Raw genomic sequence first — 17,973 nt, 5'->3', positions numbered from 1 at the left:
GGGATTTCCACCGTATCGGCGGGGCCTGGGCGAGCTGGGTCAAGTGAGAAATCGATGGCCTGTTTCCTCGCTGCCGGTCTCCTCTCTGCCCCCCATTCGCTCCTCATGATGAAGGTCCCTAATTGAGTTTCCAGCAGCTAACGACCTTGACATTTTCAATAAGTGAAGAGTCAAACTATACTATGCCGCCTGGGGGAGGCAGCACCTGCATTGACGTAGCACACCTGTGTCCTATGTGGTATTTTTGTCACGTTGTACCATTGTTTGTGCTGATAGTGTAAGCCTGACCCTCAGACTGCATGCTGTTTGCTGTTGGACATACATTAGGCACACACACACACACACACACACACACACACACACACACACACACACACACACACACACACACAGACATTACACAATTTTGTATTTGTAAAGACTTCCCTCATCCTTGGATTTTTCTGTTAACTAATGACCCCAAACGAACAAAACTCAGAAAGGGACAAAAACAGGTGATGCTTTAAAAAAATGCCACTCATCTTGTTGGAACGACCCACAAGGTTCGTTGTGTCACATTGTGTTCCCCACGACACAAAACTGGCCCTTAGTTCCAGCCCCCTCCACAGCATTACCACGGCAACGGCCACAGTGAAACTGACAGGCACCCCGACTGTATCCAGTGAGCCTCCGATAGCAAGGACACATGGAATTACTGGGCGATTACCAGGATGTCAAACCCTACTGTGATCAGCAAAATATCTGCTCATGGTCGCAGCTGCCCCAGAGGGTTTGCAAATTGCTTGGGCGGGGTGGGGGAGAAGAAGAGGCCCTGTATTTCATTTCAGGACCCCCATATACATTCTAGGTTCCTGGGTCACAGGTCGTCCCTTGGGGAATCTAGGGGGTAACCCCACTGAGAGCCTACATATGTAACATCTGCATGTTATCCTTGTTACACAGGAAACACTGAACATGGAACACAGAATAATGAATACAGAACACGAATGGCTGTTGTGTCATAAGAGCGCAGGATTTCAGGTCTTTCCCTTTGGTTGGCTCATGCCATTTCTGCATTGAGGACAGACTTATTATGAAAATGGATTATCGCATAAGGGACTAAAGCAGCTGCCCCCCCCCCCAGCATATCTCCTTGCTATCAGTATTACTCATATGATTGCTTCTTAGCTGCCTTTATCCAAAGTAATCTAGCTTGATTACACATTTGTACTTGACAGTGTGCACAGTCGGTTATATATATATTTCTATGGGAAGCCATCCAATTCAAATGTACCTTACAGATAAAGTACAGCAGGGAGCCATCTGGCACCCGGCAAGCAGCTCTGGTCAGCCGCCGCCTCACCTACCGCCTACGCAGACCTGTTTAAAGTTTCCCTGTCATCCTCAGAGGAAAAAGCAGCTACCGTCTCCTTACAGTCTGTCTGGGTGGCTTGCATGCTAATCACGTGTGAGAATCTGTCCTCCTGGCGTTTGCCTAGATAAACTGAACTGCTGATGGGGACCTGATCCAACTCCGCCCTGGTGTCAAGGTGCGAAAGCCCATCAAAGCTCTGGTGTCACGTAGGGGGAGATCAAACATGCATAGATCCTCGAGGATAAAGAAGAGTCTGTGCCACCCACAGACTTCTGGGGGGGTGCAAATGAATTTTCGTAAAACAGGATGGGAAAATTTAGAATTATTAGTCAAAGAAGGGTGTCGTGTACATAGATGAACATGCTGAGGGATTTGAGAGGGGGGCCTCTTGAGGGCCCAAAGTGGCCACCACAAGCCACAGCAAGTACACTTATTGTACTAGGCCTAAATTTTGTAAAGCCTCCCCAAAATGCTGAGCGCAAGCTCTGATGTCATAGTTGGTCTGCATACAGACACGGTGATACTGCCATGGTGATGTCATATGTCATTCTTAAGCTGCCATAGCGATATCCCTACCGCTGGGCCATTGTGATGTCATGAAGTATCCATATGTTTGTCTGATTACTGAGAATGCTCCATCCTATCCGCAGCACAGTCCATCAACTACACAAATAATACTGATGGTCCCCAGATGTGTTTATGATCTGTTTGCCTGTCTAATTAGTTCAAGAGGGGACAGTACATTGAAAATCCATATACCCTTCCCCCACACTCCCCCTGTAAACATGGCAAGGCTCACTGCACGAGTCACAAACTCGTAATTCTGGCAAACCGTTGCATTTTGCTGTGTCCACCTGCCTTAATGTCTCAACTGCGTCATCGATACAGTTTTGCTATAAAAAGTGCACTTGTGTTTACAGGAAGCACTGTTCTCAGATGTGTTTTTTTTTCCAGAAATCACATGACTATGAATAGCACAGCTAATTGGATCGATGGGTGGGGGGATGGGGCTGGAGAAAAGCAGCAGATCCTGGAGCCGGCAGCAGCTGAAGCAGGTCAGTTGGCCTTTCTCTCCCTTTGGCATCTGTGGCCTGGCCGATGGAGACTCCGGCCCCTCCCACCTAGTGAAGCACACACACACACTTCACACTAAGTGCTATACCATTTTTATTTTTTCAGTGATGCCACTCTATGTCCTCTCAGAAACAACTTGAAGAGGAGATTCATTGAGCAGTTATTTTGGTCTTTACAGAGAGGCAGTCATAATTTGAACGGGCACCATGACTGATGAGGCTGACTGATGGATGATGTGGGGGGGGGGGGGGGGGGGTTGTGTATGTTAGGATGTGACTCACTGCCACTTTGCTGCTTCAAACCAGCCCCAATGATGAGCAGCTTCTCACGCCTGCAAGCGGAATCAGCTTATTGCAGCAGTATGCGAAGTGCTGAAATGCTTTCAACTTGGCTGCAAGTACCTACTATGCTTTAGGTACCTGCTATGCTCTAACAAGAACTTGTATGTGTGTGTTTTTGTAATTATTACATTGTGTGAACCATATTTCCCCAGAATATGATAAAAACCGGTAACTTTTTCCTTGTGGGGACATTTTCCCCACAAGGATAACCTCAATTTTATAAAAATCTGTGACTATGATCAAAAAACTAAAAATGCTAAAAGTCTTATATTTTGTTCGGCTTCTTATGGTTAAGGTTAGGACTGGTTAGAGGTTAGGGTTATGGCCATAGAAATGAATGGAGAGACCCCATAAAAATACGAATATGTGGACTGTGTGTATATGTGTATATCTGAGTGAGAAAGCAGTCAGCTGACTGCAGTCGCCCCACAGGCGAGCAGCATGCAGTGCCTCTGGTTCGGGTCACCTGACACGCGTGGCCTGTTTACGGATTAACGCCCCATCCGAGCTGTTTGCTGTCATCCCCCCGCTCCTGCCAGGGAGCCGCCCAGCTGGCCTTTTCATCCGCCTACCCCGCGCAACATGACCAGCCGCACCACCTCGGCCAAGCAGCGCCGCTCATGTGCTGGGCTTGCTCTGGTGGCTCGGGCCGGCTGGCGTGCTTATGTGTAATTAGCGTGTGATTACACTTCCAGTGCGGCGTAATCGCCGGCCATCTGATTACCATACGAATGGGACGACTCCAGTCAGACAGGAGTGAACGCTAATCCGTCACAGCGGAATGGAGCGGCGGGCCCTAGCTAGGCCGGGCCCTCACGGCCTACTTTCAGCATCTAAAAAAGCGAACAGCGGCTCTCACAAAGAAATTAATTTAACTAATTAGTTTTTCAGGCCATCAAAGCCAGCAGTGAGAGTGGGAGGGCAGCCATGGCTCTTGTTGTGACATCTGAAGGCCGATTTTTGCTGTGCGAGGGGGGGTTGTTGAAGAGGAACAGGGGCAGATGTAGGGAGTGTTTCCCCATGTTTCTCATATAAAGGGCACAGGGTCTCTTGTACAAGCACTGAGCAATAAGCGAAGCCCCCCAAGGGGGAAAACACACCACCGAGCAGCCCCGTAAACAGTAATCCGACTGGGGGTGGGGGGCATCTAGCGTTGTGATGAGGGGTTGCTGTGGCAATGTTTGCCCCGCCTCCCTGCTGCCGAAAAGATGCAGACTCGCATGAAGGAAGATGCACGTTGCCATAGTTACATTGTTTTTTTTTATGCTTTTATGCTTTTATGGACTCCTGGCTTCCACAGCGTATGCTGAAGCTGTTCAGGTTAATATGCAGCTTCCCCCTGGGATTCGAACCCCATCTAAAGACCTCAGCTTCACACTCTTTGACTTTTAGATGAGAGCAACCCTCCGGCTGGGTCATTGGGTTTGGTAGGTAGTTTCTGACCCCACTTCATGCTTTGGAAGACTTTCCCACCCCCTCACGCAAAGTAAAGAGGGGCTTCAGATCTGGCGGGGGGGGGGGGGGGGGGGGGGGCTTGAATGCCAGCTGGCTCACAGACGCCTTCATTTTCAATGCCTGAACAGACAGAGTTGGACAGACCTACTCCCTGGACAGCTATGTTTGCTCTCCTGGGACTCAAACCAGCAGCTTAGTCTCCTGGAAGCACAGCATTGGTTTCCCAAACTGGGTCTCCAGGGCCCCAGGTGGGCCATGGGCCCCAGAGATGCACAGACATGACGGGTTGGCGGTAATGTGCCGTGTCAAGCCCTCGCAGGCGCGTGGCCATGGCTGCGCCCGATTAAGCGTTGGACCGGGGGTAGGATGAGATGCAGACCTACAAACGGACACCTGCTCTGGGAGGTGGGGGGCGCCAGGGGCCCTGGGCCTGTGTGAGTGGCTGTCCATTTCACAGTTTCCACGGCTGCTGAGTGTGGAAACAATGACACTTTGGCAAGATTCTAGGGCCAAGTGTACAAACAGAGGGATTCTTTAAAAACGAAAAAACAAAATGCTATTGAGGAATTAATAGGGACCTTAAGGCCCAGCATGGGGGCATAAATGACCTGGGGGGACCCAGCAGGCCAGGCTTTCAGTTGCTTAGTGCAACAGCAGGTACCCTTTTGGGATTTCAAAGCATGGACCTCCTGGGGGACAGCACAGCCAGGGGGAGGGTCTTTCATTTTAATAACGGACCCCGCGATTCGATTGGCATGCCCCCACTCACTGCCTCCTGCTCTTTTGCTCCCTCAGATGAATGGCGCCCCCCATAGTTTTGGCTGAACACAGAGCGTGCGAGGGAGAAGCAGAGTGAAAGTGAAGGGGGCGTGGCTCTGGGACGCACACCACCCTGAGGCACTAAAAATACCCCGTCCATCAAAGGAAGTGCGTCAGAGCCTCTCTGCCCCAGGTGCCCCACACGTGCCTTGCCGGCGGAGACAATAGGGACAACAGGGACGGCATCTGAAATCAGGAGATGGAACAGGCCGAGCGCACTGGCACCTATGTGTGATTGGAGATCAGGAGCAGCAGGTGGAGAGGAGAAGAATGTCAATCAGAGCAGGTGTTGGGTGAGACGGGCCACACCTGGCACTAGGTAGCGAGTTCTGGACCTGGAGCTCAGAGCCCGAACAAAGGTCTGTTTCATATCACCGTTAATCATGAACAGCTGACTGGATGAACTCGTCCTGATTCTGCTCACATTTTCATGTCTACAACCCTCCCAACAAGGAATGGCATCTCCAAGCCCATTACCACCTTATACACCCACACCGACGCAGTGGCACCCATCTGGAAGCTCCAGAGATGCACTGAAGGTGACCAGTCAAGCAAGCAAACTAGCTTTGCAAGCAAACTAGCTTTGACATTAAGTCCAGCGTTGGACCAGTGTGTAGCTGATTGACATTAACATGCGTGAACTTGTTAAATAAATGCATCGGCCCGAGATAAACTTTACTTCCTGGTTTTCGTGGCATTGGGTGCTGCTAAACCTCTTGTGAACTCCCCCACTGCTGGCCACGGACATAGGGGGGGGCGGGGCGGCCATCAAAGCCCACACTTCTCAGATCACTTTTTTTTTTCCTGCTGTCTGTTTTTTTCCCCCTGTAGCTAATGAGAAAGTCTGGGAAAGAAATAGAGCAGAAAGAATTGATTTGCAACAGGCTCTATTTTCCAAGGGGAATGATGCCGGGGATCGGATGGAAATGGATACAAGGATCAATCAGGCGGCTGCTGTGTTGGGATCTTAATAAACCTGTTGTGGGAACCAAAGCCATACAAACAGAACCTTGATGCTAAAATCTATACTCTACTCATTTTTTTAGCAGTTTCTAGGGGCTCAGGGTGACGGGGAAGTGTTTGAGGGTCCCGGAAGGGGCTCCCTTGTGTAATACATCATCGGTGACCATTTCCGTCTCCAGGAGCCTCTCAGCATATTACCAGTAGGTGAACAGCAGGCGCGATGCTGCTTGTACCTGTGTTAGACCCCCCCCGTAGCAAGGGTAGTAAACAGTTTATGTGCGACTGCTGTCCGTCGCACCCTCCTGCCAAAGAGCCTGGTTTGTTTCAGACGTACGCAGACAAAAATGCTGGCTCGGCCCACATGACGGATATCTATTTTCCTCCTTGAGGAGACGCAGAGAAAACCAGGTCTGATGAACGCTGGACGGCCCCCTTGGATCCTGAGATATTTCCCTATTGATTTTTTTCTCCCCTTTTGTAATACCTCAGTGCTATTTCAGATCCCTGCTGAGAACGGGACCTAGAGCTGAAAGCAAGGAATCAACGGATTCGCTCCTAGCTTGAGCCGTTCTGGCAGGCCTGGCCGTGATGGGGGTTTACGGCTGGTCACGTAAGGCCATACGTGGGAGTGGACACGGCTGATTCCAGCTTGGCAGCGCTGAGGCGGCTTGGACCTGCTTTACTGACAGGGGCATAGTTATTAGGGAGAAAGTAATATCCCCCTCAGGCGAAGGGTTTCACGTGGCTCTTCCAGAAAGAAAAAAAAAAAACGTGACACCTGCTGGCCAATCCACTTACTGCAATCTCACAGACCTACCACGGGCCAGCAGAGGGCGTGGGAGGGGAGGGAGGGGGCTGTGGGGACAAAGCTGGAGGGGGATGTCTAATATCAATAAACCACACAGATTCATGCCGATCCAAGGGAGATGTTTGTAACGGTAGCCTGGACAGTTTTGCCGAGTTACACAACTGTTCCCTCAACTAAAGTTTTCCATTTTCTACCACGACCCCTCCCAGACTTCCTGTCGGGTCAACCAGTTAAATTCCGCTCCTCCGCGCCGCGCCGGAGCTGTTGACTCGTGGGATTGCTGTCACAACACAGAGTTTGTCCTCCGCTGCGCCCGTTTCCATAGTTTCTACTACCTGGTTATTTTTGCCCGCGGTGTCACTGGTGAGGTACAGCCGCAGACTTCCGTGTGACTCGGATGTGCCTGCCACAACTCGTGGTACCAAGGTCACTGAAGGTTACTGAAAAGCAGCAGCCAGAGGTCATTCAGGAACTGGTGGTCTAGGATTAACGTTAGCCTTTAGCTAACCAGTCTCCTGCATCTGTGGGAATGTTTCAATTAACAGTTATGAGAGTTCAGTGCACTGAGCAGGAGGTGGCACACTATTTAAAGACCCAAACCTGTCACTGTGGGCAACAGCAGTGGAAGAAGCTGGGGTACGTGGGAAAATGGTGCATGGGTCCTCACTAACAGGCTTAACCCATTTCCCATTGGTCGCTTTGTCGGTTCCCATTGGGTTAGGCCAGGCAGTGATTGACAGCTCACAGTAACCCCAGCCACCCTACATCTACAGTCTCCAGCTACAGCTGGTGTGCACCTTGCATGGTTTCTGTGGTTTTCCTAAAAAAAGACATACTGAAGAACAGAAAAACTGTATGTATTCCTTTCAGTTCTCCTCTAAAAGAAAAAACAAGCTATTCTTCTCATCCCGCATCTATTAAATTTCACATCAGCCTGGGCCCTGAAAGCGGCCATACACATGCTAGCCAAGATGACGAAGACGGGATGGAAAATCAGGATTGTAGTCATCGATTCACTGCAAGCTGCCAGACATCACCTGGATGGCTGCCTGCACAGAAAGTGGGTAGCCAGTGCCCTCGGCACACTGTTAACGCGCATTTTTGGGGAGTGGGGTCTGTGCACTGTTCTGTATGTGTTACATTTAACACCTCCCCTGGAGGTGAAGCGTGGGTGAGGCTGGGGGGAACAGAGGAGTTAAGAGGAGAAGCCTGGAAAAATCGTCAGGCATCTGCCCCCACGGCAGGTGAGCGGCAGCCTCACTCCTGGCCTGAACGCCACACCTTACCCACAATGCTTTACAGCACTGGCATTCTCAGCTGACCCTCAACAAGCTCTACTTTACTCTTTCCATCTCAGTTCTTCCCTCCAGGCCTAATCCGACCTAACAGCTGCTTCCTCTAAATGTCCGAGGACTCCATGCATGCTCTCATCACATGACATGGCGGTTTTAGTCCTCACACACCGTCCCCCCATGACGACATGTTACAGCATGACTGCACGACTGGTTAATAGTGCAGCCTGCCATTAATTGGTATTATTTCCATTCTGGGCTGATTTTATCCAGAACAACCGTTTCTCTCATTCATATAGCTGTCTGCTTTATCAAACCATGCACCCTGTCTGCAACAGTATTGGCCTGCTCAGCGTTTAAGTGGCCGCCTCCCTGACCCTAGTGCTGGCTGCTGCTTAACTACTGTCACTCCTGGGACCTCTGGGAGGCCGAGTCTGTAGACAGATCATTATATATATCTCTGTTTTATCCTGCCCAGAATATCATACACTCCCCCCCAGCTGGAACATGGTCCATGGAGCACATATCAGGTTCAGTGGAGACACGAATGATGGCCCCCTTCATCCCACCTCCTCCATGGCTCCCCCTGCTCTCAACCACTGCAGCCGGATCCAGGAGTCAGGTGTTTATTTTGGGCCGGTTCTGTTTACGTGGCTGAGGGCCGGGGGCTTTGGAAGGGTAAATGCTGCCTTGTGTGCAGGTGTCAGCTGACTTCATCTTTATCCAGGTCAGAGCCCCCCCAGGACGAACACCATGCTCCAGAGTGAGGCAGCGAAGTTTGTTGATGTGAATGCATGCGCAGTGTACATCAATTATGGGCGAGTTTTGCTGTTAATTCATGGCGGTGCACTGTCATGGTCAGTGTGAGGAAGGATACCCTGGAACCAATGGACCTGCCTCTCTCCTCTCTACCTTTCCAACCCATCTGTCCACTCAGGAGCATCAGGAATGGGCCAGCCAATGGCAGGACAATCTACTTGGATCCAGCACATGGGATCGCGGCCAATAGAAAGCCAGAGCACAGAACACAAAATACTAAAGAAGTAAATAACGAGTGGGAGAGCTCTTCCGGGCTCATACGAAGTTTCTACCTCTACCTGTTAGTGGCAAAACTCTTCCAGAACCAGAGGTGAGTGACTGGCTCCTTCAGGAACTGCGTTAGTACCCTTCATGCTAAAAATACCCATACGTCATTGAGTTAATTCAGGCTTGTGTCACCGGGGTAATTCAATTTGTGCCCTTAAACGTTACGCCACCTGTTGCCTGTAATGAAAGATGCCACCTGCGGACCTGCAGCGGCTGGGCCACTCTGTGCCAGACGGAAGCAATGCTCGAGGGTCAGTAGTTTAACGGGCTGTACCCACATGAGGACAGGAAGGCCACTTGGGGACAGGATGGTATCGATGACAGAATAATGATTGTTTTCACTGCCAAATGTCCCATTTGCTCCCTCTCCCCAAGTTAAGTCCTTTTATTTTCATTGACGGCACGCAGATGTAGAGTAAATAATAACGGACCCAATCACACATTTGGAATAAAGCAAAATATTTGCTATTAACTATTGGTGGTGACTCACTGGGCTGCCTCACACTGGCAGGTTAGGGGTTTGAATCCTGCACTATGTGGGTGTGTGGAGTTTGCATGTTTTCTCTGTGATACTGTGTTCTGCTGGCTAACTGGGCTTCCTGCCCAATGTGCAGTTAAACTACCTGGCATTTTTAAATTGCCTGTAGAGTATGACTGTGTGCCCTGTGGTAGAGTAGCATGCCGTACAGGGTGTAGCCCAGCCTTTCGACCTGTGCTGCCTGGAATGAGCTCCAGGTAACCCCACCCAGGAGGAGCAGTTACATACTAAAGGCATTAAGTTGCTTGTGTTTATGCAAAATTCTATCTGAAAGAGTAGCTCCCCCTCGCCAGTATGTGAAGGTAAAAGCATGAGTTTAGCCACTGTTAGATCTGCTGCATTGCTGTGTGAGTGTAGTCACTGCACAGGCCCCCACTGAGATAAAAACACTGGATGTATGTGGGGAGGAGGCACAGTGACAAAGCCGTCCGTCTTGCCATTAAATCCATATGTAAATCGTCTCTGTGCTGTCACTTGGTATTTTTCTCTGGGGCTTGCCAGCATTGGGACTGAGGGGAGACGTGGTCATGATCGATTGTAGGTTTTGGAGATTGCTGACTTTGATTTGACCCCCACTGCATTCGTAAGCACCTGTAGGGACACACGGTCAAGGCAACCACACACCACCCTGGAAGAAGACCGCACCTTCCCGATCTCATCTATGAAAGATGCTCCTCCTTGGACCAGATGGGATTTGAGGCAGACAAAAAGGCCTCACGCCAGGGATTCAGGAAGCAGCTGTAATTCAGCCAGTGTGCAGCATCTGTCAGCTGCATTAATGAGCAAGGGGCTGGCCCCCGGCGAGCACAAGACAGGCCCGTAAACAGGCACATGCGGTCCCCATGCTGCCACTATCCACAGCAGCAGCCCCGACAAATCAAGAGACTTTGTCACAGGAAGCGATCATTCGCTCACAGGAAGCGCATTAGCTATGCACTGCCTTAGCAAACCATTACGCTGACTTGTATGTGTAACGGAGTGCTTTTTAAGTTCAGGCCAGGTCACTGTCACCCTTCTGCGGTCGGTAGAGTGTAAACGTGAATTTTAAACAGCGCCTCTGGGTGACATGGTGACCCCTGGCACACCGTTGCTTGACAGCAACAGTCAATGATGCTACGGCTGAAGCAGCCAGAAAGTACCCTGAGCTTGGACACCAGATCGATACTTAGTTTCCAGGCCGGGACAGCGAGAGACGATGGCTCGGGAGGATCTGGTTTCGCCCGACAGCGCATCAGAGCAACAATCACACAAGGAGGATGTCATAACCTGCCTTTTCTCTGGGGGTGCAGCAGTGTCCTCCTGGGTCTGCTTAATAAAGCACACGTGACAACCAGGAAATGCACTCACGTGGAAGCAGTATTCATCTGCTGGCCGTTGTAGGAGGGGCGAGAATGGCTATATGGCTGCTGGATGTCAACATCATCGACAGCGTCTAGCCACCGCATCCTAGAGTAGGAGTACAGTGCTGCAAAAATCTCACCCCCCGCAGTCCCCACCACTGCATAAATATTACGGCACTCTCCATGATGGTCTAGCAGGTATACTCCATTTACAGCTGTCCAAAAACACAAATTAAGGTACCCTTAACCACTGTGACAACGCAGTCATTTTCAGAGCAGAGCCAAGACACGTTTTTATACTGATGCGGAGACCCGCAACTAAAGGTAAGGGGGATTCTGGGAAGTCTCAGCTGCCCAGGGATTGGCAATGGTGGCTCTTGGAGGCATCACAGGGTGAGGAGAGCTGAACGCGTGAGGTAGACTGGTCTATTCATATTGTCCTAAATTCCACGGCTGTTATCTTCCACCAAGATGCTATATGAAGGCGGCAGAAAGGCTCGCAGCAGACCTTGGCCTAATTGAGAACCAATTATCTTACAGGTCCCTGTTCGTATCAGCTGACGTCTGTCCCCGCAGAATATAGCAATTGTCAGTGGTTCTGTCTGGGACCTGCAACAGGCTTCTTTTAATAGAAAAAAATATTATATATAGTTAGCGATGTTAATGTTGTTTTTATGAAGTATTATAAATGGCAAAGTGAAGGGTAATACCTCCAAAGGGTAACCCATTTAGCACAGATGAATTGTTATGATCTCATAAGCCTTAGGTTAAGGATTTGATTAGACAGTCATGTGTGCTGTAGAAAAGGGAGCATTGGCCTGTCTTGCACACTTAAACGCTGACCTGCCTTATATGCTTTATAAAGTCTTGTTTTACACACTGGTCATACATGTTCTCTCACACACTGACCTGTCTTACACACTGTGGTACAAAGTAAACCTGTCTGGCAGACTGATGTGTTTTACACACTGTAAAACACAGTAAATGGTCTCACACATCATCTTCTATAGTGATCTGCTTTACACACTGACCTCTCTTATACACTGTCATACAAAATGACCAGTCTCATACACTGACCTGTATTTCATGCTGTCAAGGGCACAGGATATGAGGGGGGGGGGGTCACAACTTAATATTTTAAATGCAAAGGCCTATTTATTGGGGGGGACGAATTAAGTCAAATTAAATATTGGGGTTCCCCCCCACCCCCTTCTAGTTCCTATTTCTCTGCATGGTGTCATACACACCATTCCCACAAGAAGACCTATATTACACACTGTCATACACACTGAACTGTCTAACACTCTTTCATACACAGTGACCATTCCCACAAGCAGACCTAATTTGCAAACTATCATACACACTGAACTGTCTAATACGCTGTCATTACAGTGTCCATTCTCACAAGCAGACCTGTCTTACACACTATCATGCACACTGAACTGTCTAACATGCTGTCATCACAGTGACGATTTCCACATTCAGACCTCTTACATACTGTCATACACACTGAGTTGTCTAACACGCTATCATCACAGTGACTATTCCCACTCAGATCTGTCTTATACACTGTCATACACAGTGACCAGTCTCACAAGCTGACCTATCTTACACACTGTCATACACAGTGACCAGTCTCACAAGCTGACCTGTCTTACACACTGTCATACACACTGAACTGTCTAACATGCTACCATACACAGTGACCATTCCCACATTCAGACCTCTTACACTATAAAAACACACTGAACTGTCTAACATGCTACCATACACAGTGACCATTCCCACATTCAGACCTCTTACACTATAAAAACACACTGAACTGTCTAACACGCTGTCATACACAGTCACCATTCACCCATGCGGTCCTGTCTTACACACTTTCACACACAGACTGTCTAACACATAGTGATCATTCCCACACCCATACATAAAATCACACTGATCTGTCTAACACGTTGTCATACACAGTAACCATTCCCACACCCAAACCTTTCTTACACACTGTCAAACACACTGAACTGTCTAACACGCTGTCATACACAATGACCAGTCTCACAAGTTGACTGGTCTTACAGTCTGCCATACACAGTGACCATCCCCACATGCTGAGCTGTCTCACACGATGCCTTTCACGCCCACCTTGCCCTCTTTGCCAGCTCCAGAGTACGGTAATGAAATGGTTTTACGAGCCTCGTCGCAACCTCGTGTCAGTGATTTTCATAGACTATCCTATGGGCGTGTGATTGCCCCACTCCCGCACCCCGGCCACAGCATATGAAATGAGATGTTAGAACGATCATTTCCAAATTACCAGGGTCGTTATTTTGAGTTCACCCAGTGCTGAGCGATCGGTGCGTAAGGAAGGACACGCCAGCCGCGGTTGTGTAACACACATTAGCGCATCCCGTAAGAGTGGGCTGGCACCGGGATGGTATTCCACCTACGATTGGCTCAACATGAGCGTGCAGCGTTTGCACGTCCAATCGCACCCTAACACCATTTCCCCAAAGTACGATATGGGGCAGCATAAGCACGATAGGACAGGCTTTGAATGATGCCCCAAACGAGCAGAAATGTCACTCTCTATTGCAACCCGGATTTACAGTAACAACCTAGTATTTTTTTTTACTAAGAAGTATACATCGCATCACGCATCCATGTCGCACTGCATTGGGTCTACCCTATATAGAAAAGGCAAATAAATAAATAGCAGTAAATTGAAGGATTCCCCCCAAGCAAAAATAAATGGGGCAAAGGAAATTAACTAAGTGTCACCTACTTGCTTTGCCTGGTTTGGGTCTCTGTAAGAGCTTCTGCACCGTAATCAGATCTTCGGTCTTGACTGCTTGCAGCAATTCCTGATCTTTCCCCATCTTGACCCTGTTTTCTTTAATTTATTTCACAGCCGATGCATCCTCCTTGTGTAGGATTTGTGTCTGTATTTTTGCCTAGCCCAGAAAGCTTTCTGATCCACCCCTACAGCGCCTGGGCTGCAAAGCGCACAAGTGAAAGCCGTGAGGTCTTGGGTAAAAAATAAATAAATAAAATAAAGAATAAAAGATGCTCCGGTTCGGTGGGAGTGGTGTCACTCGGCACGGAGGAAATGAAATAAAAGGTTACTCCCGGGGTGGAGGAAAAGCGAAACGATTCACGGCCCGATTGCACTGCGGATCCCCGGCGGCGCATAAGCGACGTACTGTACGGCTACGAGCTCCCAGACTGTCCTATGTGCCATGATGCATGTCGGAAAGAGAGCGGCTGCTTTAATCTTAAAGATGGACAGCGTCAGGGAGCTTACATCCAGCACAAACAGAAAGGTGAGCGCCGAGAAGAGCTGAGCAGGTCGATGTGTGAGCCGAGCGACGCTCTACGCTCAAAAACGAAAGGATAAATAAAAAAACAAACAAAATGAATGTCCCAAAATGTCCAATAGTCGTTACGACGAGCGACGGCTTCAAGGCTGTCAGGGCGCTCTCCGAGCCTGTGTCGCCATCACTGGTATTGCTCGGTCCAGGCAGCGGTCCGCTGTCAGCGCCGGGGAGCGGAGCTCCATACCGTGAACACCCCCCCTCCCCCCTGCCCGCCCCACGCCGTAGGAGGCTGGCGGAGACCGCAGTGTTAAATGGCTCTGCTGCATCCAGAAGGCGGATCCGCGACGCTGAGCCTTACCCCCCTTTCTTTGGCTTCCTCCTCCTCCTCCCCTCAGCGGGCTCCGGAGCACCGGCCCGCGTAGGGGGGATGTAGCGCGCTCGGTGGCGGCGCGAGGTGAGCGGCTCGAGCGAGCGTTGGACGAGCTGCAGCTCGCGGGCACTGCAGGGAAACAGACTGAGGGACGCTGCAGTCTGACTCTACCTGCGGCCCCAGATGTTGTGACGGTGGAAAAGCAGGTTGCTGTGCATTTTTACATGGCCTAATATCAGCGCAGCGTTCAGAAAGGACCGTATTTACAGAGTCTGGACATCCTTTTGCGTATAATAATAATAATAATAATAATAATAATAATAATAATAATAATAATAATGTGCATGAGACACCTTGACCAGACGAAAATACATAACACCTAAGCAGCGCTAATAGACGTAAAACCTGATTTTTGACTGTGCCACCCACAGGAGTTATGTGAAGGAGGTGTGAAAGACTTTTGAAGGAGGATAGTTTTTATAACGGTATCGTCAAAACAAGGTCATGATAGTAACACTACAGGTATGGGCTACCGCATTACTTGTATAGCTTCTGTGATCTACAACCAGTTGTTTCCAATATGGCGCGGAGAGGTCCCGAACTCTTTTACCAGAGATGTCTTAAGGGTTTCAGGTGTTTTGCATCGTATGGAAGTTGTCACGTGTCTGTGGGTGTAGGTGCCATGAGTTACACCCGACGCGTTTACTGGGGGTGTGGCAGATTGGGTGTGTACCTCGCTGAAAAAACCTCTATGTCCTCATCGGCGTAGTTTCCATAGCAACATGTAACAGTTTTTTTAAGCTTTTGGCAGAAAACGGAATTTTGTTCCGCCTACGTCAGGCACATATCATATGAGAGACGTGTTTGTAACTTCATGAGCGCGGAGGTTGTGAAAAAATAGAGGTTAGCTCTGTGTCGAGACTTCACTTGTAATGTGTCTGAGGTGGCCAATTCAGAGACCCAATTTAGTGCCTGGTGGGACTGAGGGGCGTGGGGTGCATAGGGAGCAGGGAAACTGGAGCACTACAGGGACTCAGTGTGAGGCACACAGGCTAATGGAGGATATTTCAAGGCACTTAGCTGCGAGGAAATGGCCACCAGCATAACAAATAGACAATGTTATCATTGGAGAGCTTTCTAAATCAGGCAAACAGAATCTGAATGGAGGTAAACAACAGAGACCAAAGACTGTTTAAAGAGACTGCAATGGAAGGCACATCATCGGCAGTGGATGAAGTGAGGATTAAACTGGGAGTGCATTGTTGTGGGGACATTGTTGACCTCTGATGGGTGTGTTGGTGGGAAGCAGAATTAACCTCTTTCCCTTGGTATATGCTAAGTTTTATGGCCTCCAATGGCCCCTTGGTTCTGTTGATGCACCTAATGCAGCAGTTTCACTTGCTTGTACTGAACATTCCCCTGGCTGATGTAATCATGTTGGATCACATACCTGTAGTTGCTCAAGAATAAAACAGCATTTTGTCTTATGGGGTGAAAACTAATAACCTTCTGGTTTCCATTTTTGGACAAGTTAAATCCTTTTTGCTGGGTTCAGAGTACGAATTTTGCACTGTGCCCGTTGTGGTGAATTTTGCAATGGATCAGCTGTTATGAGCAGAACCTGTGGACCATTGCAAGTCAATGCTGTTTTGAAGCCCTGGAACTAAATTCAGATGTGTACTGGTCACACCCTGGATGATCAAAGTCACCACTCCTGGCCTTAGGGTGAGACAGTAAATGTTACACATACAGTTAACCAGACTATTCATGTCTTCATGAGTAACAGCTGTTTACAGGAACGCCAGAAAATTAGTCGAACACTCCACGTGTTTATGAAAGAGTACTGGATTCTGTTCATGCTGGGCTGTGTTGAAATGACGTGTGAATGAACAGTGGAGTTGTTAAAAATAGTGAGGAAAAACAAACAACGAGCGCAATAATGACAGGGAGGAAAGTCATGGTAACCATGGGAAAATAAAACTAGGCAACCGTTATTTCTTTCGTCTAATTTGTAGAAGAGTGTAGCACTGGCGCCATCGTGTGGCCCTCCGCGAAGTTTGCGTGTGAACGGGAAATGTGGTGAAAGGGGATTTGGGGACCGACGCTTTTTAATGAACTATAGGCATTTAGCTGTCGCTTGTTTTCAAATCACCTTTTGAGTATATATGTTTATGCGGCAGAATATATTGAATATAGTGAGTCACAGAAAATACCTTACAGATACTACAGTTTCGTATTGAAAGCACCGACCTTCAATAGGTGGGTGGAATTTGTATCCAGGTGCGCCAGTGGTGTAGTGGTATCATGCAAGATTCCCATTCTTGCGACCCGGGTTCGATTCCCGGCTGGCGCAAAGCTGGCGTTTTCGGTTTTATTTAATATTGCAAGTAACTGCATTAACAGAGACCCGGTTTGGCTCTGTTTCGATTTAAAAGCAGATAGCAGAACATAACCCTATAGTGTAAAACATTCCGAGAATCGTCATACTTTAAAACTGAGTACTGAGTACCCTAATATGCTAGTGTGACTATGTTCATCGACGTATACTTCGGCGACCAAGCACATTTCTTGGATACATTTGTCACTGGTGTGAAAGTGGGTGTTATTTTTTGTTTATTTCTGTCAGCCAGCTAATAGAATATGCGATGAGGCAGTCATTAATAATAAATATCTGTATTTTCAGAAACGTGACCATTAATAAGTCTTGAAAAAAACTGCGGAGAAGACCGACTGCAGGATGAGCGCAAAAGGTGATGCGCTGTGCGCTCTATTTAAAACATCTAGAGAAACACACAGATAGAGCAGATGCAATGTGGCATAGTGACGATCATCGATTACAAACACAACGCATTATAACGTGCGAGGGAGGATGTGACGAAATCTGTTAACTCGTTTCCACCAAGGCAGTGCTGGAGCCAGTGCCCGACTTTTCCTTAACCGGAGTTGGTTCCTAGTGTTTCCCCAAGAAGTGGCCCTGGACGAGAAAAAAACAGCCCCAGCACGGCATCAAACAGGCAACTCGGCTTGTACCCAACCATTTATGCCTGTTAAAAATGTAATTATGTGTAACAGCAGGACTGCGGAAAACACCTGGCATACAAAAGCGTAGAAGTAATCCGTCAATAGCGGGATTGTGGGCGCTGTTATGTGAACATATTCCGACATTAAAGTAGTTATTCTTTTTACTTATGACGAGGAGGCAATTGACTTCAGAGGGAC

At 48.7% G+C, this 17,973-nt stretch overlaps 1 protein-coding gene and 1 non-coding gene across 11 annotated transcripts in view; one reads left to right on the top strand and one right to left on the bottom strand.

Annotated features, from left to right (window-relative positions):
• The window catches only part of LOC125717470 (caskin-1-like), a 54,622-nt gene extending 39,956 nt beyond the window's left edge, over positions 1–14,666 (bottom strand). For 3 of the 10 annotated variants that reach the window (XM_048990421.1, XM_048990423.1, XM_048990422.1), the window contains exon 1: positions 13,853–14,666. In XM_048990421.1, the coding sequence (XP_048846378.1) occupies positions 13,853–13,946 (94 nt within the window). In that variant the 5' untranslated portion in view covers positions 13,947–14,666. The remainder of the gene's footprint in view (positions 1–13,852) is intronic. The other 7 variants (XM_048990424.1, XM_048990425.1, XM_048990426.1 and 4 more) reach the window with 4 other exon arrangements.
• A 2,370-nt stretch (positions 14,667–17,036) lies between these two features.
• Positions 17,037–17,107, top strand: trnag-ccc (transfer RNA glycine (anticodon CCC)). The gene has a single exon. It is a non-coding gene; the product is annotated as a tRNA-Gly (tRNA).
• Positions 17,108–17,973: the final 866 nt, after the last annotated feature.

Source organism: Brienomyrus brachyistius, chromosome 22 (assembly GCF_023856365.1).
Source record: "Brienomyrus brachyistius isolate T26 chromosome 22, BBRACH_0.4, whole genome shotgun sequence".
Taxonomy (NCBI): domain Eukaryota; kingdom Metazoa; phylum Chordata; class Actinopteri; order Osteoglossiformes; family Mormyridae; genus Brienomyrus; species Brienomyrus brachyistius.
Note: the sequence above shows the minus strand (reverse complement) of the source record. Positions and strands in the feature narration are given on the sequence as shown.